The sequence below is a fragment of the Cetorhinus maximus genome, chromosome 2 (assembly GCF_964194155.1).
Source record: "Cetorhinus maximus chromosome 2, sCetMax3.hap1.1, whole genome shotgun sequence".
Lineage (NCBI taxonomy): Eukaryota > Metazoa > Chordata > Chondrichthyes > Lamniformes > Cetorhinidae > Cetorhinus > Cetorhinus maximus.
In genome coordinates, this window is record NC_135880.1 from 134,321,482 (window position 1) to 134,347,123 (window position 25,642).

The 25,642-nt window shown below is 44.1% G+C and overlaps 2 protein-coding genes across 4 annotated transcripts in view; one reads left to right on the forward strand and one right to left on the reverse strand.

The window, feature by feature from the left end:
* The window catches only part of ncbp1 (nuclear cap binding protein subunit 1), a 93,730-nt gene extending 90,220 nt beyond the window's left edge, over positions 1-3,510 (forward strand). Inside the window, exons 21-23 of one of the 2 annotated variants that reach the window (XM_078569701.1) lie at positions 608-745; positions 849-962; positions 1,968-3,510. In XM_078569701.1, coding sequence (XP_078425827.1) covers positions 608-745; positions 849-962; positions 1,968-2,078 — 363 coding nt within the window. In that variant the 3' untranslated portion in view covers positions 2,079-3,510. Of the gene's footprint in view, positions 1-607; positions 746-807; positions 963-1,967 lie in introns of those variants that run through there. The other variant, XM_078569706.1, reaches the window with a different exon arrangement.
* A 1,582-nt stretch (positions 3,511-5,092) lies between these two features.
* On the reverse strand, positions 5,093-24,059 carry xpa (xeroderma pigmentosum, complementation group A). Of its 2 annotated transcripts, XM_078569755.1 has the most exons (8): positions 23,933-24,059; positions 16,681-16,905; positions 16,325-16,435; positions 13,100-13,205; positions 11,290-11,455; positions 9,658-9,775; positions 7,739-7,916; positions 5,093-5,209 (listed from the first exon to the last, which is right to left on the reverse strand). In XM_078569755.1, the coding sequence occupies exons 2-7, from the start codon at positions 16,859-16,861 to the stop codon at positions 7,765-7,767; spliced, it is 834 nt and encodes a 277-aa protein (XP_078425881.1). In that variant the 5' UTR covers positions 16,862-16,905; positions 23,933-24,059; the 3' UTR covers positions 5,093-5,209; positions 7,739-7,764. The 2 variants fall into 2 exon arrangements, with proteins under 2 accessions (XP_078425881.1, XP_078425874.1); XM_078569748.1 differs by lacking the exon at positions 5,093-5,209 and having other exon boundaries at positions 7,677-7,916.
* Positions 24,060-25,642: the final 1,583 nt, after the last annotated feature.

Sequence of the window (25,642 nt, forward strand, 5' to 3'; positions counted from 1 at the left end):
GCTGAGGCATGTGCTAATGATGACATTAAGGGTAGAAAGCAGGATGAGCAAGTGACAGATAGGTGGGGTGGGGAAGGGATCAAAATAGACTAAGGCTAGAAATAAAACAATGGATGGAAATACATTTAAAAATAATGGAAATGGGTGGGAAAAGAAAAATATATTAAATATATATATATAAAAAATTATAAATTATTGGGAAAGGGGGGGATCGGAAGGGGGTGGGGATGGAGGAGAGAGATCATGATCTGAAGTTGTTGAACTCAATATTAAGTCCGGAAGGCTGTAAAGTGCCTAGTCGGAAAATGAGGTGCTGTTCCTCCAGTTTGCGTTGAGCTTCACTGGAACATTGCAGCAGGCCAAGAACGGACATGTGGGCATGAGAGCAGGGTGATGTGTTGAAATGGCAAGCGACAAGGAGGTCTGGGTCATGCTTGCGGACAGACCGAAGATGTTCCATTCTTGTTCAAAAGAAATTGCCAACAAAATACTGTTGAATGGAGAGGGAGAGATTATAAATTTTTTAATGACTCAGGAAAATGGTTTGGGGAGAGTATAAGATTTCAAACTAATTAGAGCAATGGTATGATTGTATTTTTTTCTAAAGCGAGACAGTGATGATGACTATGATCAGAACAGTGATGAAGATGAAGATGGTCCTTTGGAAGAACAGATTGAACGTCTTCAGGAGAAGGTTGAATCTGCTCAAAGTGAACAGAAAAACCTCTTCTTAGTAATTTTCCAGGTAAAGTTGTATGTTGGGTTCCTCCGTTTTAATTCATTTATTTTTTTACATTTGTTCCATAGAATTCTTCATTTAAGTACTGAAGATTCTTTATTCTTCACAGCGTTTTATAATGATCTTGACAGAACATCTTGCAAGGTGTGAAACCGGTGGGATTGATTTTAACACCCCTTGGTATAAGAATTGCATTGAACGGTTGCAGCAAATCTTCCTTCAGGTTAGTAAAGTGACCCGTTGGTCATAAAAATCATAAAGCCTTTATAAGGTTTGCTGTCGATAAAATATTGTCTTTCTAAATACAAAGGAAAATATTTGAGCCAACCTTAAGGAATGAACAGTTTTGAATTTATTTAGTGTCGTACCACCTCTGGATATCTTAAAGTGATTCAAGAAGTCCCAATTGATTACTTATGAAGTGTAAGTAAATGCAACAGCCCAATTACACTCAGCAAGGGCCGGCACACAACAGCGAGAGGAATGATAAGCTAATGTTTTGATAGACCTGGTTTGGGGGCACGGTTAAATGTTGGCCAGGACACTGCATAACTCCTCGTTCCTTTTTGATGTAATGTACTCATTTGTATCCACCTAGGCAGGCAGACAGGGCCTCAATTTAACGTCTCACCCAAAGACAGCACCTCCAACACTTGCTTCACTCCTTCAGTACTGCACTGAAATGCCAATGTAGATTTTATGTTCAAGTAACCTTCTTATTGTAGAGGTAACCGTACTGCCACTGAGTCAGTTTGCCAGTTTTATACAACTAGTCCCAACATGTTAGTCTGTGATATGATTTGTATGTGAATTCATGCACTGGTGCACTGTACTAAGAAGGCAATTAGGATGTAATTTATTTAATTCCTTTTTCCTCATTCTCAATCTGCTTATATTAAGATGGTGTGATATGCTGCTATATGTTACACCATTTAAGTCCCTCTACCCAGTAAGAACAGTGTATTTTGGGTGGTTGTTGCAGCAAATTTGGTTTCATGTGGAACTTACAAACTTCCACTGGTGATGGTGGCTGGTCAGACCAAAGATTGAACTAACTTAAATTCTGTACTGTGAACTGGGCCAATTTAAATTGTTGGACAGGCACCAGGATGCATGTTTGAACAGAGAATGGTCAGAGAACTGCTGACATAACTTTGTAGACAACAGTTCGACACCAGCAATATTATGACAGGATAGTACTAAAGTTTTACTTGTTTTTGTATTACAGCATCACCAGATCATTCAACAGTACATGGTCACTCTGGAGAACCTGCTCTTCACAGCTGAGCTGGACCACCACATACTGGCTGTCTATCAGCAATTCTGCGCACTTCAGTAATAATGATTGTGCTGCAGCCGTGTTTTCAGATTCCCACCATTTTTTGGGACTTCTTTAATCTTACATCAGTGAATACAGACTCGAACAAGCTACAGACTCAAACAAGCAACACTCTTGTATTGATAATACCTTTCTGAAGCTTTTTTTGCTCAGTTATCTGTGAAAACCATGGAGCATGAAGAAAGTTGCCATTCATATTAGAAAGGATTCCTCTCCTTAAAATAAACAAATAGATTTTAATAGTTAGAGACTTTAGTGGCTCAAGAGATGAACATACATAATTTGATTTAAGTTTTTTGGTATTGACCTAAGTTTTAAATTTGCTTTGTACTCGGTCTGGTTTGGTTGTTGGATACAGTGTAATGCTGCATCTTACTAATACCTGCTCTTATCCTCATGATCTACCTTACAGTTTGTACATTTAAGTTGCATGTTGTAACTTGTCTGAAATTGTGTTCCTTGATAGTAGACCAAAGTTTTGAATTTAGACGTTGTATTGTGTTCTTTTGGCCCTAGTAACAGCAAACAGGTAATTCTACTGGTATCAATGGGACTAAAATTTATTTGGAATACTTTTTTTTAAAAGAAAAAGAGGTAATAGTGTTTTAAAGTTTTATACATCCATCCGAGTCACGTACAGAACATAGGAACTGGAGAGATGAAGTTACTACATGGTTGAAGAAAAAGAATGAATATTTTTTACAAATCTAATGAAAATGCATTGATTGTAGGATGATAGCAGTGTTATAATTTATTGGGTCCAGTCACTGTCAAGCCATCTGGTTGTACTACAAAGGGTATTGTGAGCACTTCAGGATCCCTTTTGACTGATCACTTAGACAGCTACCAGCTGGTCATCTCTCATCAACTGGCTATGACGTTGAAGCTGCAGCAGCAATAAGTCTGAAGCGAAAATTGTGCTGTTTACATTAGCAGAGTATCTGTGCCCAAGCTTTGTCCTTTTTATGAAAGGCCACTGCAGTATGTGACTGGTTTCCTGATCATCTAACCCCTAATGTCGCATCATTTATACTCTTCAAAATCCATGAGCCCCCACCAATTCCCACATTAATGCCAATGTGACTTACTGAAGGGGAGTTGGGGCCTATGTTTTGAGTCATGTCGCTATGGGCAAATTTTGAGAAAAGCAGAAACCACAAATGGGTAAACCTATTGGGGATTATAGATTACTTTTATTGAATTCATTCATTCTTTCCAAACTGCTTTTCTACCTTTAAACCACAAGGTTGTATATAAAACAGGATACCACCCCTCAGGTATAGTTTTTTAAAGCCCTGACATCTGTCTTATTCAATATTGAAAAATCCTGGCAATACCTGTATTCAGAGACATTTAGTTTAGTAAAGTTTGAATACTGCCAAGTAAGAGATGATGTTGCAATTTTGATTAAATTTTTGCATATTTTACAGAATCTGAAGCTTGCCCTGTCCTCTTCTTGGGTCCTGACGGACCACTTTCCATCCCATTGCTAACCCCATAAATGGTGCTCTACAGAATTAATAGCTCTTCATGAAGTCCTGTTTCTACATAGTTCTGATGGGATGAATCAAAGAATTATAATCTAGTGAATATTAAAAACATATCTTGCACATGAGGCCTTCTTTCTACAATACTACATTCCAGACAGCTGCAACTGATATGCTGCTTTTACCCTTTTGCATTTCCACTTTCACCCTCTGGGTGGTTTCAAGTCACAATTAGTGGCGGGGGTGGTGGTTTGAGATGATGATGTTGTGTTCCCTGCAGATATTACTCCACTTGTCCAACTTAATTGTGTATCTATCAACCAGTGACAGTACAGAAACTCTGAGATTTGGAAGAAAACTGCTGCCCTTACTGTTCCAAGAATGCCAATTCTTGGATTCCTTTTCTCTCTGTTTATTTTCCGTTTTCTCTTTCACCCAGTGCATCAGCACTTATTCCATTTCCCATCTTAATTTCCTGACTGTATTCGTCAAAACCATTTTCCCACAACTCCATATCTTTCCTTGCAACACCTGCCTCCATTTTCAAGTCATTCTGCATGCATTCCACCATTCCTCTTATTGATGATCAGGAGTCAATCCACATCTCTCTGATTATCAGTGTGGCCTCTGACTACTGTTCTCAGCATTTCATGCATTCTACTTTCTGCCTATTTGTTGTTGACCTCTTGAGCTAGTATAAAGAAAGAACATGGAACTCGCTACTACAGCGAGTGGTTGAAGCTAATAGTTTGGTTTCATTTAAGGGGAAACTAGACAAGCATGAGGGAGAGGGAAATAGGTGGTTATGATGGTAGATTTAGATGAGAAAAGAAGGGAGGCAGCTCAAGTGGAGCATAAACACTGGCATGGACTCGTTGAGCTGAATGGCCTGTTTCTGTGCTGTACATCCATTGTAGTATTTGGGAGAGGGAAAGATTGGTGAGGGAAGGAAAATCTTGAAATGCTGCCACTTTACTAGCGGGACAGTCAATACTTAAAGCAGCAGCACTACTCCAGTGATGATCAACAATTATTTGCCTCAGAAACTAAACTGCATTATTGCACAATACTAATTTAAATCCTGCACTCAAATAGTTGGGATGTTGTTTGGACGATACGGCAATTTGGAGTTCATAGGTAATACTTGTTACAGTACATCAGGTTTAACTGAGGACGAGGGCCACATTACAACACTCTTAGCTCAGCTATCACTGGCACAAAGCCACAAGGTTGCATAAAGCGTCACATTTGGGGCACTTAATGCTGATACCATTTGGAGGAAATCTTGAACCTTGACACCCATGTACCTTTGTAATGATCTCATCTCACAACCATTCTTTCTCTCTGAAGATTGATGTGTTAGACCCTGTTTGCCTCTGAAAGTTATTTTTCCCATCAGAATGGCTGCAGCTATAGTAACTTCTATTGCTAGCCTGCTTTTACAAGCAATTAACAATTTGAATGTAGCATCAATCATTTCTGTGACCTTTGCAATGGCAAGAAAGAATTTTCAATTTGATGTATTTGCTGTTCTGTATTCCTTTTCAGTTTGTCATATTTGGAGTTGAATGCTGTGATTATCGGATTTCTGCTTTGCAGTGACCATTAAGGAGGGTGTCACACTGCAAAGATCTTCTGTGTAGCCTGGAAATCACAAGTTAAATCCTCCTGTTCATAATCCACTGTAATTTTCACCATTGTGAAGCGCAATATTATGCAACCCCCCCCACCAAACCTTTTCCAGTTAGAATGAACACTCACAATTTAATGTTCTGAGCTATCAAACTATCCTCTGTGAACTTAATGTAATATATCAAATTGCAGTTGGACGTTAAATCAAATGTAGCTTTAAATCCTCTCCTCCACAGACCATAAGAGTGTCCATGTTTTGTTGGGAAGTAGACACAAAGGACCTCTCTTCCTTCAGTGTGTTTCTGATGTCTGAGGTGCTGCCATCCCTGTGTCTGCGATTGGCTATGAGCACTGTTCACTAAATAGGACACCAGTTTATGAACCATTTTGGGGGAGAAGGTGTTCAGTACTAAGGGCAATTGGATGAGCCTTCAGGATGTTGAGGGAAAAGTTCAAAGGGGTTTGTCCCATGTGACAGCTGGTGCCTCCACTCTATCCAAAGCCAGCACCAATGCTCAACTGTGGCCACCTAATTGCACTCCCAAGGGTCATCAATAGGTCTGAAAAGAGAGAAGGATTGACTAACTCATTGATTCAGAAAACCAGTGAGCACAAGACAAAAGTGGGCATTGTCATAGATACTAACTCATCCTCTGCCTCAATCTGATAATGTTTGCATTGGCTCTCTCAAGACCTGCACCAATGCCTTTAACCACCGCCTGCCAAAGATCCAGAGGCCTTAAGGAGTTGAATGAGGATCCTCCACATGCCAGCCAGCTGCAGCCTTGAGCTATGCAGTAAGTGAAATTAACGTCTTTAATTTTGGCTAAAGCCATATTTGAAAAGTAACTGACTATTTAGAATGATGCAGGTCCTGTATACTGCAAGAACAGGTTAGCCATATGGCAATGGCTTCTGATCTAGAGTTCCTTCCATGACTGGATTCTCAAAGCATAATCCTGTGGCAGACTGCTGAAGAATGCTCATCGAGAGAAACACAGGTAACTGTTCCATACTTGTCCACTGCTGGTATACTTGTGTGGTTTTTCTAGCATATCTGGGAGTGGAGACCTGGATGAGCAGCAGGAACACATATGGATGGCCAACACCGGGACTTTGTGGCTGTATCATTAGGTTAATTTTCCAGTGCTCACCTTATGTTTAAAATATGTTGGTGACATAATCAGGACAGAGTGGTTTATCTTGATTGTGTTACCATCAGAGTTTGAGTTGTAAATCAATGCAGAATTTAAAAAGTTCAGATGGAATTAAAGGTTTTATATTTCGATAGGAAAAAAATTCATAGATACTATTTGATACATGAGGTTTTTTAATTTTAATATTTTTGCCTCAAGAAGTTACACAGCTACTGGACAGTGGGAGTTTTGAGGGTTGTGTTGCTTAATAGCAACATGGCTGAATGGAATGTATTTGATGGACCAGCTGGTGTTTTTCTGGCCATCTTTGTATGTTGTAAATTTTTACTTAGAAGTAGTTATAAATCTTCTGCAGAATAAACAGCAGGGGGCTGGCCCAGCGATTGTGTAAAGGTGGCTGTCAAAAAAAACTCAAAATTTGAAATGGTGACATCCTTGAGCTATAAAATGCCAAACCTCTGCTCATCAAGAGAGCTGACTGCCATCTTGTATGTGGAAATGTACAGAAGAATTGGACAAAGTCATTTTCTATACCATTAAATATATTCTGAATGCCCTGTGATTTTCAGCTCTTTGTGTTTCTGTACCAGCACTGGACAAGTATGAATGCACTGTGCTTTCAGCTCACTGTTCATTTTCTTACCAAACCTCTGCAGTGATTTTAACCCAGAGTGGAGTTTGGCTGGGTAAGGAACTGGAGGAGAAACATACTGGCAAATTTCAGGCCCACAGTATTTTGACTCCCACCCAATCAACTCTTAACCATCTACTTTTCCCAGCCCCAGTGATTGCCAACATTAATACTGTAATTAAGTTACTTCCCATCCTTGTCTAATTTCCAGCTACTCAGCTCCCTTCTGTTGGGTTTCCATCCTGTCCACAGTGCCAAGACTGATTTGCACAAAGACACCAATATTCACCATGACTGGCTCTTTAGCCCCTGTTGAGCTGTTATGTTGATAACACCATTCCAAGCTGGAGGCCTTGACACCAGAAGCTATGAGAAACTTATAGCACAAGGTTCTCCCATTGCTAGCAGCAATGCCTGGGAGATTCATGCCCCACTTCAGGAGACCCTCAGCAATTCGAGGTTTCGCAACCCTACTAGTGAACCAGCCAATAGCATCATGATCACTTTAACTGATGCCCTCACAGGATTTCCAGACTGCGTCAATCCTCAGCTGTGTAGGATTTGAATTCTTTCTTTGGGTTACCAATTCAATAACATAATCGCTCACAACTGTTTAAATATGCTGGTTCTGATGAGCAAATTTCAGTATTGCACTGAACAAATTAAAATACTAAATTGCAAATCGCTAAGAAACATTACAGAAATGCTCTATTTATTAATAAAATCAAAACTGTTGAAGTGCCAAATTATTACATTGTGAACTGGAGCATGAGATTAAGTCACATTTTTTCATAGTTTAGCTGATGGCCACATATCACACAAGTCTTTCTATACATATCCTCCTCATCATCATATTCTTCGGGGCCATAATCATGTTGGTGAACAGTTGATTCCTTTTTCCACAGGCTGCTTCTCACAGCTCGGCGAAGCTCTAGAAAGAGTGAAGGGTAACAGCCAGTTATATGAAGATCTTCTGGTAATGTCTGAACGCCCAGGCATTATTTACACTACTGATGTGTTTAAAATTGCTTTACATTCTGTAATTTCCAAAACAGCTGAAGAGCAATGTGGAATGTTTTTCACTAATGGGCACCAGTTGTTTGTTGTAAGATCACTTGTACAGATACAACCATTCTAAACTTTTAATATCAATTCTTTAAGATAGTCGTTTGATAGTACAGAACTTGAGTATCGCTGAAAAAAAGACATCTAAGCTTTTCATCAAGCACTCAACAGTTAATTTGGTATTCTTGTGAATGTAAAGGGAACAACAATTTATACGGTATGAGAAGACAGTGCTGACTGGTTGGCAAGTGGACTCTGGTAAAGGTGTTGCCATGGAGAATGCATCAATTGACTACCAAACCTTGTCTAAATTCAAATCAGACAGGTTGACTCTGATCAAGGCATTGCCCTGGGGAATGAACCAGAGAATGGCTGTCACCTATTTTGTTTTGTTGAAACGGGCAAGATTTGTGTGTACATGTTCTTTCTGTCTGCAAAGAACAGAGCTCTGTGTATTAATATGTGTAGCTTCTAGCACAATGAAGTGTCCAACTGCGAGCCCAACACATTTGCTCACTGCAAACTTGATGCTGAAATTGGGTGCATCAAAGCCATCCTGTGAAATAATGGCTACCCTGATCACATCATTGCTCGCTATATTTTGTGCAAATTCCTGATTGGGCCTAAGGCGCTGCCACTTTTGGTCCAGAAAAGTGCCCAGTCTACCTCAGATTACCCTGGAAGGGTAAGGTATCTCAAAAATTTGAGCTACAGGTGAAGCTAGCCATTTCACTCTGCTACTAAGCAGTATCAACAGGCATGGTGTTTGCCACTAACATGCTGCTGCTGATAAGTCAAAAAGACATTCTGTCTACCACACAAATGAGTAATTTCAGTGCTGGTGTGATGCTAGGTACGTAGGCCGTACATCCCAAAGACTGGCAGATCGTATCAAACAGCATGTCTCTTCGGCTGACTGTATCCAACCAGCCAGTGCTTGCAAAACTCAACACATTCTCCAACATTAGATGTGATTCCGCAATTGGACAACATTTACTAAACGATCTTGAGTATGCTAAGAATTACACTGACGACCAATTTAAGATTATCAGTCAAGCTGAATGTGGCACACTTACATGTGCTAGAAGCTACCTATATTAGTACACGGAGCTCTTTACAGACAAAGAATATGTACACACACTGCACCTGTTTCAACTAATAAAATAGCAACGGCCATTCTCTGGTTCCTTCCCCTGGGCAATGCCCTGACCAGAGTCAACCTGTCTGGTTTGAATTTAAACAAAGCTTGGCAGTTAATTGTCAGTCGGCAGTTAACTGGTGCATTCTAAATGGCAATGCCTCTACCAATCAGCACTCTCTTCTCAAAGTATAAATTGTTGTTTCCTTTATATTTGGTATTGTGAACGCAAGATGAGTGCAAGACGAAAAGCTTTGATGTGTCTTTTATAGGCAACACTTGAATTCTGTGTGTGTGTTAATCTAGCAGATAGTCAGGCTGCTATGTTCCACATTACACGCACAACCTGCTGGTGAGTAGGTCCCTTCATATAGATTTCAGAAGTGGCATGGAATCTCGTTTCTGGTGCATCAAAAGTCACAGCCAATGCTACCTCCAATAGGAAATTAATCTTGGCTCACTCACCCACCTTTTACTTTTTTATCAAATTTCTTTTGTTTCATCTTTTCTCTGTTCTCTTGCCTTGCTTCTTTAGCTTCTTGCAGAGCTTCCTCACTGCCCCATACTTCAAGGGAACGCTTTATTATCTAAAAACAAAACAGGATAACATACAGTGCTGAGGTGTAGGACACAGTGTTGCTCAATTAGGGAAATTCTGGATTACCTGTGACGGATAGTGAGGATATCACTATTGTGATTCCACGTTTAAACAAAGTAAATCCAACTGTATGACACTCATATTGAAGCTGCCAGTGTGTAACAATGGGCCCATTCACAAATTGTGTGATAGCTATATGACTTGAGTTCCACAAATAGAGATTTTTCTAGTTGTAACATGCCAATGAAAGATAGTTCATCATATCTAAAGAAAGATTAACAGAATGGAGCAGTTGGTATGTACAAGTCACTATTCAAAGGTCATGTACGATTTGAAATCATAGGTACTGGTTTTGAATGCAAGTATATGACTTCATGTATAGTACATTAATCAGACAGCTGACCAAACAAAGATCGTTACTCTTTTCTGATCTACTATCAAACTAGGAGCCAATGCCAAAGGAAATAATTTTTTTTTTTTACTGTTTTAAATCTTATTCCTGTCTGTGAACACTTTAACTGTGTCCTCTCACTCACATTATGCCAGCCATTAAGTCCAACATACAAATTCTTTCCATGAATGTGACCGTTAAAAGCGGCCTGTCCTCGCCACTTGTCTGGATGGGTGCAGATACAAAAATACTCAAAGCTCAATACCACCTAGGACAAAGCAGTGCTGGATTAATAGCCACCATTGGCATATGATATGACTGCAGGTGTTGCAGCACCTTCCAAACCTGTGACTTCCACCGTTGAGAAAAGCAAGTGTAGCAGGTACATGGGAACAGCACTTACTTGGACATATATCACCATTCCTTCATTATTGGTGGGTCAAAATCTTGGAACTCTGCACTGGACTGCTATGGTTCAAGAAGGTTATTCACCAGGATCTTTCTGAATGGACACTTGAAATAGGCAATAGATACTGGCATTGCCAGCAATACCCATATCTCAAGACTGAATTTCTAAAAATTATCACTGCTGCCTATTGGCACTGTTACTCTCATTTTCTCTGCACTTACCACCACTGGTTATTATTCTGAGTCCATATCTGCTAAAAACAGTGAATCAGGTTCTACTCTGACTGAATTCATGGTCACCCTGATCCATTCTCCACTTGTCAGACTGAACACCTGATGGACTGATGCACGCAGCAATCACCATCCAAACAACTAAAACAATAGTACTCAAATCCTTCAAGAAAATAGTCCTATTTTCATACAGGGCATACCTGTAGTCATCTTAGAAATGATGACATCAAAGAATCTTATATAAAGCATTCTACATTCATTAGTCCGTGTCCATTTATCTGATCAGGCATTGAAAATGATGGCTGTGATTAACTGCTGCTTATACAGCTCAATATCGAGGTGGCTTTTTTAAATATTGGGTGTATATTTCCTAGGGAGATCAGCTCAGTGCCCCTCCATCACCAAATCAGGCAGCTGTGCTTCACACCTTGCGCTGTTTAACAGCGCACAACATTTTTTAAAAATGTACTGACCTGCAGCCTCACGTACAGTTTCATATCGCCCCATTGTGTATTATGTGGATTCTTCCTCAGAATGTACTTGAGTACAGGCATTCTCTTATCCAAGTCACAGTCTTGAAGCAGAAATTCCTGCTTGGCATCTGTTCGGGTAATTAGTTTGTGTTTCTCTTCATTATCTCTGCAAATAAACAGAAAGCTGGTTACTGAGGGTTCCATTGCTGATGGGGAATCTGGAGACAACATGCCTATGTAACTGGTCATGCCTAGGCCGGGGTCATTTGTCTATGATTTTGCACCTTGTAATCAAACACATTGGTTACCTGAATATTCACTAATTTACTGGCTGATATCTTGGCAACAGAAAACTATGAATAAAAGTAGAAATTTAGCAACTGAGAACTTGGGTATCTTGGCTATTTAATCAGCTGCAAGTTTTCCTCTTCAGTGGTGTATCACATTCAGCAGCAAAAAAGTTATACAACAGCCAAATAAAATTTGCATTACTCTGTTTACAGTCAGCAAGGTATTTATTTTCTGCATAGAATGTGCAGCACAGAAGCAGGCCCTACAGCCAAAAGGTCCACAACAGTGTTTGTCCTCCAGATGAGCTTCCTCCCACCCTCCTTCTTCCAACCCTATCAACCTTAACCTATTCCTTTCTCTTGTTTTTACCTAGCTTCCCTCTAAATAAATCTATACCATTTACTTCAACTACCCTTTGTGGTAGCCAGTTCCACATTCTAACCACAAGCTTTTTCCCATCAGCTGTGCCACTAGTCATGTAGTGCTCATGTTACTGGACCATTAACTCAGAGAATGTGAACTCAAATCTACCATGGCAATTATAAAAATATGAATTCAGTTTTTCCCAAAAGATCTGAAAATTAAAAAAAGAGCTGTTGAGTAAAAGCAACTACAAAACTGCTGGATTGTCCAAAAACTCAACTGATTCAGTAATGTCCTTTAGGGAAAGAAACCTGTCACCTTATTTGGACTGGCCTATATTTGGCTCCAGTCCCACACCAATATGGTTGATTCTTACAAGTGCAAAACACTACGAATCTGAAGTAAAAACAATTAATGCTGGAAATACTTGTAGGTCATGCAGCATCCATCAAGAAAGGAAGAGTTAACATTTCAGGTCAATAACCTTTCATCAGAATCTTAATTTTTAACCACCCTCTGAAGTGCCTAGGAAGAAACTCCATTGTAACAAACCGCTTTCAATGGTTCAACAGGAAGATGATCCACCATCACCTTCGCATGGCAAAGAGCAGTGGGCGATAAATGGTGGCATTGACAGCCCACAGCCCAAGAATGAGTAAAATCCACATTTCTGGAAAATTCCTGACAAAAAAATTCATTGTAGTTAATAACAGACAGATAACCAATGTGTGTTTGAAAGAGCTATCAGTTACAGTTGGGTTCCTTTTCCATTTCCTTCCCGTAACCCACTCCTCCAAAGGTGGTAATGCCTGCTGAGGAACAGTTCCACAGGCAGCCCTCAGATGCCACCCTATATTCCTATATGCCGCCACCCCGGCCATGCTGCTTGCCCTCTGCAGGCTCCCTTACATCCAACATGGCAGCATCTCCATTTTCATATTATCTGTGAATGTGGTCTCCCACTGAGTTCTGGACAGATTCTCAGCCCATCAAACTCAGCCGTTAAATTACTATGGTTGAATTTTATGGGCTGGGAATCTGTCCATAGCTCAGCAATCAGTTTCTTTCACTACTTTTGAGACAGTTGCTTCAGGCCAGCTTGAATTTTATTTGCATATCACTCTTAAATGTCTAAGGATGAAATAACTAACAATACCTGCAGTTATCACAGACAGGAAGATCAAAGTGACTACTGAGAAAGGAGTCCATGAATTCTTTACCACATTCTTCACACAATAAGTAATCAAATTCCAAGACAGGTCCTGTGAATATAGGTAGCATATTTTGAATAAGGGACAGCATTCTTATAATGACACATAAAAAAAGAAACTAGCACAATGGGGTTTTCTGAAATGGTTGGCAGCACTTGGGTAATAAAGACACAATGGCATGACCAGTCCTCCATTTGCAGCAAAATAACTAATGGCACTGCTGCACACCAGGACCCTAAAGTGGAGCTTTAAACCTGCAGCATAATTTGTCCCAGCGAAATGGAGTAATGATCTAGGCTGCCAGCAGTTCAGTACTGATGGGAGTGCTGCATGGTTGAAGGTGCTATCTTTCAGGTGAGACTTAGAAAAACTTAGGAAAACTCAATGTAATTGGGGAGATTCAGCATGGGTTTGTAAACGGGAAATCATATTTAACCAATTTATTGGAACTCTTTGAAGAAGTAACTTGTGCCGTGGATAAAGGGGAGCCTGTAGATGTACTGTACTTGGATTTCCAGAAAGCATTCAATAAGGTGCCACATTAAAGTTTATTGCGGAAAATAAAAACTCATAGTGTAGGGGGTAACATATTAGCCTAGATAGAAGATTGGCTGACTGGCAGAAAAAAGAGTGTGTGCATAAATGAGTCATTTTCTGATTAGAAGGATGTAATGAGCAGAGTCCTGCAGGGGCCTCAACTTTTTACAATTCATATCAATGACTTAGATGAGGGGAGTAAAGACATGGCAGCTAAATTTGTAGATGACACATAGGTAGGAAAATATGTTGTGAAGAGGACATGAGGTTGCAGGCGGAAATAGATGGGTTGACTGAGTGGGCAAAAATCTGACAGCTGGAGTATAATCTGGGAAAATGTGAAGTTGTTCACTTTGGAAGGAAGAATAAAAAAGCAGAATATTACTTAAATGGAGAACGACTGCAGAATTCTGAGGTGCAGAGGGATCTAGGTGTTCTAGTGCATGAGTCCCAAAAAATTAGTATGCAGTTACAACAAGTAATTAAGAAGGCTAATGGAATGCTATCCTTCATTATGAGAGGAATAAAAGTAAGGATGTTATACTTCAGTTTTACAGAGCATTGATGAGAATACATCTTGAATACTGTGTGCAGCTTTGGTCTCCTTATTTAAAGAAGGATGTGAATGTGCTGGCAGCGGTTCAGGGGAGGTTTACTAGATTTAAACCTGGAACGAATGGGCTGTCTTATCAGGAAAGGTTGGACAGGCTGGGTTTGTTCCCACTGGAATTTAGAAGAATATGGGGTGACTTGACTGAAGCATATAAGATCCTAAATGGTCTTGACAAGGTGGATGCAGAAATAATGTTTCCTCTTGTGGGTGAGTCCGGAACTAGGGGGCACTGTTTTAAATTAGGGGTCGTCCTTTTAGGGCAGAAATGAGGAGAATTTTTTTCTTTCAGAGGGTTGTGCGACTTTGGAACTCTGCCTCAGAAGGCAGTGGAGACGGGGGTCATTGAATATCTTTGAGACGGAGATAGATAGCTTCTTGTTGGGCAAGGAAATCAAAGGTCATTGGGGTTGATGGGAATGTAGAGCTCAAAACACAAACAGATCAGCCATGATCTTATTGAATGGCGGAGCAGGCTCGATGGGCGGAATGGCCTATTTCTGCTCCTATTTCGTATGTTCATATGAACTTTAAACTAAAGCCCACAAAAGATTCCATAATACTGTTGAAAGTAGAACAGGGAGCTTGCCTGTTGTCCTGGCCAACATGAAGTAACAGAGAATGTTGATGAGGGTAATGTGATTGATGTGCGTATAGGCTTCCAAAAGACTTTTGATAAAGTACCACATAGTATACTTGTTAGAAAAATGAAACCCATTGGATTAAAAGGGTAAAAGCAAAATACTGCAGATTAAAACAAATTAACCTTTGTAAAACACTGGTTACGCCCCAGCTGGTATATTATGGCCAATTCTGGGTACCACACTTTAAGGAGGATGTCAAGGCCTTTTAGAAGATGCAGAGAGGAATTACTGGAATAGTATCTGGGATGAAAGATTTCAGTTAGGTGGAGACCTTATAGGAACTGAGACTTACTCTTCCAAGAGCAGAGAAGGTTAAGAGGAGATTTGATTGAAGTGTTCAAAAATCATGAATTGTTTTGATAAAGTAAGGAGAAACTGTTTCTATTGAGAAAAGGGTCAGTAACATGCAGACACGATGGGCCAAAAGGCCTGCTGTAAATTTTCTGTTTCTACAGACAAATGCATTGCATGCTTTGGGACTGAGCTATTAATGTCCTCAGGTAAGGAGTGGAGATAAACCCCAAGTTGATATCCAGTTACCCCTAATGTAAAATGCAACCATATGATGACATATCAAAAAAGAATTAGGCTTAGCTGAGGTGCCTTGTCCATGTGCCATCGAAAAATAAATTCAGTTTTTATTCATTTGTGGGATGTGGGTGTCACTGGTAAGGCCACCATCTGTAGCAAAGTAGCTAGCTTGATGTATGTTATTCTGCACGTACCACACTGTGGTCCGCGTGTCTTTCTGTACATACCACGCTGCCATACACGTCATTCTGCACATTTCACGCTCCAGTACATGTGTCATCCTACACGTACCATGCTGTGGGCTGTGTTTCCTGTACTTAAGTGATTTCCAGTATTTACTGCGGACCATGGTACGTATAAGAGCCTCGTGAGGTTGTATAAGTTAGTGGTAGGAGGCCCCAGAATGGAATCATCACTTCTGTTCAGGGATAATACGATGTTACGTGCACACCTTGGTAGAGAATTCTAGAACCAGGGGACATAGATTCAAGATAAGTGACAGAGGTGTAGGGGGACATGAGGAAGCACTTTTTTATGCAGAGGGTAGTGGGTGTCTGGAATTCGCTGCCCAAGTTGGTGGTAGAGGCAGAAACTCTAAACTCTTTTTAAAAGTACCTGGATCTGCACCTTAAGTGCTGTAAGCTGCAGGGCTATGGGCCGGGTGCAGGAAGGTGGGATTAGAAAGGGCACCTGGGTGTCCTCGGGCTGGCATGGACAAAATGGGCCGAATGGCTTCCTTCTGTGCTGTAACTTTTCTATGGTTTACCTCAGGCCTGCACTCTAGACATCATATTACCTTCTGATTAGTTTAATCGTAACACATTTTAGAATGTTTAATATAAATGTACCTGGTTGATGTACAACTTTATTCACTTCATGTACCTCTTCCTCCTCCTCTTCCAGAAAGAATCCTCCTCCTGTATCTATTACTTTGTGTGTAAGCTTTGCAACATTGCCACCTGTCAAGACAGAAAATTAAATATACCATCCTTTCAGATGAATTGTGAACAATGTAATACCTGCCAGTGAACACAGATCTTGCTCAGTGACAGGGTTTGGAATCAATTCCTAAATGGCAAGAACTTTCTCTTGTCTTTATCTCGGTTCTGAGCTCTTTGTACAAAGCATGTTTTATCAATTCTATCTAGACATAACACTGCAGAACAAGATGTGAGTATGTTAACATTTGGGAAATACCACTTGCCTGCATCAAAAGGAGGGTACGGTCTGCTCGATAGCCTGGCCTGTCTCAGGATCAGTGCTCTCTGCCTGTTCCGCTCGATCTTGGCCAAAACAACGGGTGGTAGGGACCTTTTCTGCTCCAACTCTGTCTCTCCTCCATCTGCAGAGGCCAATGATGATCCACTCTTTGCCTCCAAATTCATGTTTAGAAAGTTGTTGTTTTATTTTGCTTCAACACTGGAACCAGCTGGAGGGAATAATTAGGAACAGTGGAGTCAAGTGATGATTATACAATCAGAACTTCTGACACGTACAGAGGGCAGGGTTCACAACAAAGGTCAAGGGTTAAGAATTTAATTGGTAAGCAGAGTGCTCAATTTTGGAACTGACCCATGGATACCAGAAAAGTCCCCGGTTTGACATCTGGTCTGTGTTGAGTGAGCAGATCATTCAGGACAAAAGTAGCAGAGGTGCTGTTTGTAGATTTACCGAGGCTAAAACAAAATAAGAGGGAAGAAATGGTGAAGGGGAGAGGGGAGGGGAGGGGAGGGGAGGGGGAGGGGAGGGGAGACGGGGAGGGGAAAGAGCGGGGAGGGGGAACGGGGGGTAGTGGGGAGGGGGAACGGGGGGGAGGGGGTAAGGGGAAGAGGCGGGGGCAAGAGGGGGAGGGGAGGGGGCAAGAGGGGGAGGGGAGGGGGCAAGAGGGGGAGGGGAGGGGGCAAGAGGGGGGAGGGGGTAAGAGGGGGAGGGGGCAAGAGGGGGAGGGGGCAAGAGGGGGAGGGGGCACGAGGGGGAGGGGGGGAAGGGAGGATGGGGATGGGCAAGATGGGAGTGGAGGGAGGGGAGGGGAGTGGAGGGAGGGGAGGGGAGTGGAGGGAGGGGCGGGGAGTGGAGGGAGGGGCGGGGAGTGGAGGGAGGGGAGGGGAGTGGAGGGAGGGGAGGGGAGTGGAGGGAGGGGAGGGGAGTGGAGGGAGGGGAGGGGAGTGGAGGGAGGGGAGGGGAGGGGAGTGGAGGGAGGGGAGTGGAGGGAGGGGAGTGGAGGGAGGGGAGGGGAGTGGAGGGAGGGGAGGGGAGTGGAGGGAGGGGAGGGGAGGGGAGGGGAGTGGAGGGGAGGGGAGGGGTGTGAGGGGAGGGGAGGGGTGTGAGGGGAGTGGAGGGAGGGGAGTGGAGGGAGGGGAGTGGAGGGAGGGGAGTGGAGGGAGGGGAGTGGAGGGAGGGGAGGGGAGGGAGGGGAGGGGAGTGGAGGGAGGGGAGGGGAGTGGAGGGAGGGGAGTGGAGGGAGGGGAGGGAGGGGAGGGGAGGAGGGTAGGGGAGTGGAGGGAGGGTAGGGGAGTGGAGGGAGGGAGGGGAGTGGAGAGAGGGGAGGGGAGTGGAGGGAGGGGAGGGGAGTGGAGGGAGGGGAGGGGAGTGGAGGGAGGGGAGGGAGGGAGGGAGGGGAGGGGAGTGGAGGGAGGGAGGGGAGTGGAGGGAGTGGAGGGAGGGGAGGGGAGGGAGGGAGGGGAGGGAAGGGGAGGGGAGGGAGCGGAGGGGAGTGGAGGGAGGGGAGGGGAGGGAGGGGAGGGGAGTGGGGGGAGGGAGGGGAGGGGAGTGGAGGGAGGGGAGGGGAGGGGAGGGAGGGGAGGGGAGGGGAGGGAGGGGAGGGGAGGGAGGGAGGGGAGTGGAGGGAGGGGAGGGGAGTGGAGGGAGGGGAGTGGAGGGAGGGGAGTGGAGGGAGGGTAGGGGAGTGGAGGGAGGGTAGGGGAGTGGAGGGAGGGTAGGGGAGTGGAGGGAGGGTAGGGGAGTGGAGGGAGGGGAGTGGAGGGGAGGGAGTGGAGGGGAGTGGGGTAGGGGAGGGGAGTGGAGGGTAGGGGAGTGGAGGGAGGGTAGGGGAGTGGAGGGAGGGTAGGGGAGTGGAGGGAGGGTAGGGGAGTGGAGGGAGGGTAGGGGGAGTGGAGGGAGGGGAGTGGAGGGAGGGGAGTGGAGGGAGGGGAGTGGAGGGAGGGGAGTGGAGGGAGGGGAGTGGAGGGAGGGGAGTGGAGGGGAGGGAGGGGAGTGGAGGGGAGGGAGTTTAGGGGAGTGGTGGGAGGGTAGGGGTTTGGAGAGAGGGTAGGGGAGTGGAGGGAGGGTAGGGGAGTTGGAGGGAATGGAGGGGTGGGGAGTGGAGGGAGGGGAGTGGAGTGAGGGGAGGGTAGTGGAGGGAGGGGCGGGGAGTGTGGGGCGGGGAGGGGTGGGTGGGCGGGGAGGGGAGGGAGGGGAGGGCGGGGAGGGGAGGGGCGGGGAGGGGAGGGTGGAGGGAGGGGAGGGGAGGGGAGGGGAGAGGAGGGAGGGAGGGCGGGGAGGGGAAATGGGGAGGGCGGGGAGGGGAAATGGGGAGGGCGGGGAGGGGAAATGGGGAGGGCGGGGAGGGGAAATGGGGAGGGCGGGGAGGGGAAATGGGGAGGGCGGGGAGGGGAAATGGGGAGGGCGGGGAGGGGAAATGGGGAGGGAGGGGAGGGGAAATGGGGAGGGAGGGGAGGGGAAATGGGGAGGGAGGGGAGGGGAAATGGGGAGGGAGGGGAGGGGAAATGGGGAGGGAGGGGAGGGGAAATGGGGAGGGAGGGGAGGGGAAATGGGGAGGGAGGGGAGGGGAAATGGGGAGGGAGGGGAGGGGAAATGGGGAGGGAGGGGAGGGGAAATGGGGAGGGAGGGGAGGGAAATGGGGAGGGAGGGGAGGGGAAATGGGGAGGGAGGGGAGGGGAAATGGGGAGGGAGGGGAGGGGAGGGGGAGTTGAGGTGGGAGGGGGAGTTGAGGGGGGAGGGAGATGGTAGGAGGCAGAGTTGAGGGGGAGGGAGATGGTAGGAGGGGGAGTTGAGGGGGGAGGGAGATGGTAGGAGGCAGAGTTGAGGGGGAGGGAGATGGTAGGAGGGGGAGTTGAGGGGGAGGGAGATGGGGAGGGGGTGGAGTTGGTAGGGGAGGGGCGGAGTTGGGGAGGGGCGGAGTTGGGAGGGGGCGGGGGTGGGAGCAGAGGTGGGCGGAGTGGGGGCAGAGGTGGGCGGAGTGGGGGCAGAGGTGGGCGGGGTGGGGGCAGTGTGGGGAGGGGGAGGAATTATGGGGGATTGTGGGGAAAGGGCGTTGATCCAAGCAAAAGGTGGAGGGGGAAAAGGAAAAGGTGAAAACGTTCCACCACCATTCTTACTTTCACTCCTAAATGGCTTAGTCCTGATTTTATGTTTATAGCGCCTTATTCTGGATTTCCCAAAATAATTTACCTTTGTCTACTCTACTGAATCCTTTATCATTTTAAACGCCTTCGTTAGTTTACTTTTCAATCTGCTGCATTCAAGAAATACATGCCAGGTTTATGTAATTCACCCTCATAATTTAATCCTTTAAACCCTGATATCATCCTGGTGAACCTGCACTGACACCCCACCCCACCCCACCCCCTCCCCTCCCCACTCTAAGGCCAATAAAATCCTATCTAAAGTGCACAGCCCAAAATTGAACATAATGCATCAGATGGAGTCCAAACAGGATTCTGTACAACTAAAGCCTTATTTCCTATTTTGTATTCCAACCCCTAGATAATGGCAAAAATTCCATTAACCTCCTTGATTACTTTTTGTGCCTGTGTACTAGCTTTCGGTAACATTTATCTGGACACCCATATCTCTTTTTACTCCTGTACAGCTCCTAGCCTCTCAACACTAAGAAAATATTCAGATTTATCGTTCTTGGGTCCAATGGATGACCTCACACTTCCAACTTGCTCACTTAATTTTTATATGTCCCTTTATAAACTTCCTGCTTCCCTACACAACTTTCTGTGCAAAAGGCCTTTAGTGTCCTCTGCATACTTGGATATACAATTCTCTATTCTTTCATCCAAGTCATTGATATAAATGGTGAAAAGCCAAGGGCCCGGTACAGTCTCCTGGGGAACATCACTTTGAATCACAGAATGATGCAGCACTGGAGGCCACTGACCCAAAGTGCCTATGCCAGCTCTTCAAAAGAGCTATCCAATTCATCCCACTCTCTTGCTCTTTCCCAACAGCTCTGCAAATTTTTCACTTTCAAATATTTATCTAATTGCCTTCTGAAAGTTATTATTGAATCTGCTTCCACCACCCTTTCAAGCCAGATTGTAATAACTTGTTGCATTTTTCCCCCTCATGTGTCTCTGGTACTTCTGTCAATTACCTTACATCTGTGTCCTCTGGTTACAGACTCTTCTACAGCCAGAAACAGTTTCTCCTTATATACTCTAACAAAACTCTTCAAGGTTTTGAGCACCTCTATCAAATCTCCTTGAACCTTCTTTGGTCTAAGGAGAACTACCCCAGCTTCTCCAGTCTTTGCACATAACTGAAGTCTTTCCTCCCTACCATTTTAGTAAATGGCACTCTTAATGCTTTGACAACCTTCCTAAAATGTGCCCAGAATTGGCCACAATAATCCAGCTGAGGCTTAACCAGTGTTTTATTAAGTTTTAGCATTACTCTTTTGATTTTGGATTCTATGCCACCATTTGTAAAGCCAAGGATCCCACATGGCTTTTCTATTAACCGTAACTTGTCCTGCCGTCCTCAAAGACATATTCACCTCCACATCTCTGTTCCTGCATCCCCGTTAAAATTGTTCCATTTAGTTTATATTGCTTTTCCTTATTCTTCCTGTCGAAATGAATCATTTTCCACTATTCTGTGTTAAATTCCATCTGCCATGGGTCTGCCCAGTTCGCCTATCTATGTCCTTCTGAAGACCACTCCTCCTCATTATTTACTACATATCCGAGTTTCATGTCATCTGCAAACTTTGAAATGATGCCCTGTATAAATCATTTCAGGTCATTAATATATATCAAAAAGAGCAGTGTTTCCAACACCAACCCCTGGAGAACACTACTGCACACTTGCCTTCCAGACTGAAAAACAACCGCTCACCACTACTCCCTGCTTTCTATTTCTCAGCCAATTTTGTATTCAAGCAGCCACTTCCCCATTAATCTGAGGGATTTCAAATTTGCTAACAAGTCTTTTAGATGGTACTTCATCAAAGACCTTTTGGAAGACCACATACACAATATCAACTATACTACCCCCATCCACTATCTCCGTTACTTCATCAAAGAAATCAATCAACTGAGCCTTACTTTTGCCTTTAATAAAATCCATGCTGGCTTTCATTTATTAACCCATATTTTTCCAAGTGGCAAGTGATTTTGTCCAACAACAACAACTTATATTTACATAACACCTTTAACACAATGAAACATGCCAAGGTGCTTCACAGCAGCATTATAAAGCAAAATTAGACTCCAAGCCACATAAGCAGATATTACGTCAGATGACCAAAAGCTTGGTCAAAGAGGTAGTTTTTAAGGAGTGTCTTAAAGGGGGAAAGTGAGGTAGGGAAGCGAAGCCGTGTAGGGAGGTAATTCCGAAGCTTGGTGCTTAGGCAACTGAAGACATGGCCACCAAAGGTGCAGCAATTATAATTGGAAAAGTACAAAAGCCCAGAATTAGAGGAGCGCAGATATCTCAGTGGGTTGTGGGGCTGCAAGAGTTTACAGAGATAAGGAAGAGCAAGGCTGAGAATTTTAAAGTCAAGACATTGCTTAACCAGAACCCAATGTCAATCAAACAGTACAGGGATGATAAAGGAACAGGACTTGCTGTGAGTTAAGACACGTGGAGTTTTAGATGATCACAAATTTGAGGATAGAACATAGGACACCAGCCAGGAATGTGTTTTAATGTCAAGTCTAGAAATAACAAAGGCATGAATGAAGGTTTCAGCAGCAGATGAGTTGAGCCAGGGGTGAAGTCGAGCAATGTTATGGAGGTACAAATAGGTGGTCTTAATGATGGCTGGAATATGAGGCTCATCTCGGGATCAAATGTAACACCAAGGTTTTGAACACTGCCTTAATCTCAAACTGTTTGTCAGGGAGACGGATGGAGTCAGTAGCCAGGGAATGATGTTTGGAGCAGGGACCAAAAACAATGGCTTCAGTCTTCCCAATACTTATAGTTTGCATAAAGTCACTGATGCCTTCAAAGCTCCTGTTCATTCTATCCATCATTCTTTCCATTGCTGGTCCCACAGCCTGTGTGCTGCATTTTGTGCTTCCACCAAAGCTGCAAAGCATGTAAACATTGACCTCTCTGTGATTCACAACATCCCTGAAGGATGCTATCCAGGGTAGGCTGATAAAGCTGGAGGTAGACTTAGCACTTTTAACCAGAGTTCTGAAACTCCTTAGCATACTTTCCAATACTTGGTACAACTGTGTATGTAAGGCCTGCAGATTTTTCTCATGGCTTGGCCAACGAAGTCCTCATTCCTGTTATCCTCAGAAGAGGTAGGAGAGGGCCTTGGCCTTCAACTATCTAGCATTCAGAGAATGCCAATTTCTGAGCTGTTGTCTAGAAAGGATGGAACATGTAATGGTACATCCAAAGAGGAATCATCCACCTCCATTCCTCCTGGTGTTGAGATAGGCTGCACATGATCAGATAACATTCTGCAGAATACAGGTTGCTGCATTTGCGCTGAGTTGACTGAAGGGATATAATATGCAGACACTGTGCTTGGACATGCCAGTGGTCATTCCAGGTCATAACCCTGCCTAGAGCAGTGATGTCCAGGGCTTCTTGCTCTACCTGTGAAAGGCAATGATGTTGGAGTCACCTCCACCCACTTTTCTCTTGCTGACATTAAGTACTGCCTCATCCCACAGAATGAGAGGGTGATAATGAATGGCTATTGGAAATGTAAATGCAGGTCTTGTGCATTTAATGGTTCTGTTGGGCTGTACAAGAAGGAACATGCAATACAAGAGTCCTGGGATGTGTTGGTGATTTTTCACGTGGTAGGATGCGAGAGGACAGTGGTGTTACCGTGTGCTGTTAAAAGAGGGATGGAGGATGTTTGGAATGAGCCAGGGAATTGGCTTATTGCAGCCTTGCAAATGTATGACAAATGATGTGATGGAGGGAATGGTGGGTGATAGGGATGAGAACAGTAATGAGACAAAAACAAAAAGCTACAGCGGATGCTGGAAATCCAAAACAAAAACAGAATTACCTGGAAAAACTCAGCAGGTCTGGCAGCATCGGTGGAGAAGAAAAGAGTTGACGTTTCGAGTCCAACATGACCCTTCAACAGAACTGAGTATAGTTAGGAGAGGGGTGAAATATAAGCTGGTTTAAGGTGGGGGGGCGGGGGGAGAGAGAAATTGAGGGTGGGGTGGTTGTGGGGACAACCTTGTCACCCTCCTCGCTCCTCTTCATGACCCTAAGCCTCTCACCTACTCACTGCGCCGCCTCTGCTCCTTTACCGATGTCCACTTGGTACTTCCGGGTATCACCGATCCGCTCGCGGCCGTCGGAACCTACTCTTTTTCCGGCGGCGTGATGACATCACAGGGCCAGGCGTAACGCCACCTACAGGTGGGTGGAGGGTATCGGTAGAGACGAAAACCTTGGATTTATCTGAAGCAATTCGTTGTTGCAATGGGGAAGTTGAGGATCATTCTGAGCTGTTGAATTAGATGAGCCGAATGGCCTTTCTCGTTCATAATTACCATGTGAAGTTCTGGAAGTCGGTTAATCAGTTCTGCTCTAAAAAAGGCAGAAAGTGCTGGAAAAAGTCGGCAGGTCTGACAGCACCTGTGGAGAGAGAGAGAGAGAAAAACGGAGTTAACGAACCTCGAAGGAGAGTCATACGGACTCGAAACGTTAACTGTTTCTCTGCAGATGCTGCCAGACCTGCTGAGTTTTTCCAGCACTTTCTGCTTTTATTCCAGATTTACAGCATCGGCAGTATTTTGCTTTTATATTAATCAGTTTGCTCCCCTGCCAAAGGTGTACTGAAAACTGCACTGCTCCTGTCCTCCTCTTTGTTCCTGATGCTTGTTTCATTGCAAGCTTTTCTGAAGGAAAGATTGATATTTTGGCTCAGTGTTCTCCTTCAGCTCCAATTTTAATTATTTTAAGAAAATCAACAAAAATCTGAATTTATATAGCACCTTTAACTTAGTTTAGCCTCCCAATGTGCTTCATAGGAGGAGGATCATCAAACAAAAATTGATACTGAGCCAAAGAGGGAGACGTTATGACGAAGGTAGGTTTTAGGAGGGTTCTAAAAGAGAAAAGAAAGGTGGAGAAGTTTAGGGAGGAAATTCGAGAGCTTAGGACCTATAGACAGTGGAAAACTGCCAGGGTGAATTATAAAAAGTTTACGGCATAGAAGGAGGCCACTTGGCCCATCATATCTGTGCCAGCTGAAAAAAAACGGTACCCAGCTTAATCTCACTTTCCAGCATTTGGTCTGTAGCCCTGCAGATTACGGCACTTCAGGTGCACACCTTAAGGTTTTCTGCTTCTACCACCCTTTCAGGCAGTGAGTTCCAAACTTCTATCACCCTCGGGGTCAAAACATTTTTCCTCATCTCATCTCTAATCCTTCTATCAATCATTTTAAATTTATGTTCCTGGTCAATGACCACTCCGCTAAGGTAACTAGGCCCTTCCCATCCACTCTATCCAGGTCCCTCTCAATTTTGTACATCTCGATCAAATCTCCCTTCAAATTCCTCTGTTCCAAGGAGAACAACCCCAGCCTATCCAATCTTTCCTCATAGCTGCAATTTTCCAGTCCTGGCAACACCCTCATTAATCTCCTCTGTACTCTCTAGTGCAATATCATCCTTTCTGTAATAAGGTGACCAGAACTGCATGTAGCACTCAAGTTGTGGCCTAACTGATGTCATAACGTCCCTGCTCTTGTATTCTATGCTTCGGCTAATAAAGGAAAGGATTCCATGTGCCTTCTTAACCAACTTATCGACCTGTCCTGTTACCTTCAGGAATCTGTGGACTTCCACTCTAACTTCCTATATGCCTCTCCTTATTCTCCCATTTATTGTGTATTGCTTTGCCTTGTTTGACCTCCCCAAATGTGCACCTCACACTTCTCTGGGTTGAATTCTATTTGTCGCTTCTTTGCCCACCTGACC

Coding starts and splice junctions, on each gene's coding strand:
- xpa (XM_078569755.1), bottom strand. CDS start 16,861: ATGAATTTGGAGGCAAAGAGTGGATCATCATTGGCCTCTGCAGATGGA. Junction 13,206..16,324: donor TAAAGTTGTACATCAACCAG/GTACATTTATAT, acceptor CTATATTCACAG/GACCTGTCTTGGAATTTGAT. Junction 9,776..11,289: donor AACTGTACGTGAGGCTGCAG/GTCAGTACATTT, acceptor TTTTGTTTTTAG/ATAATAAAGCGTTCCCTTGA.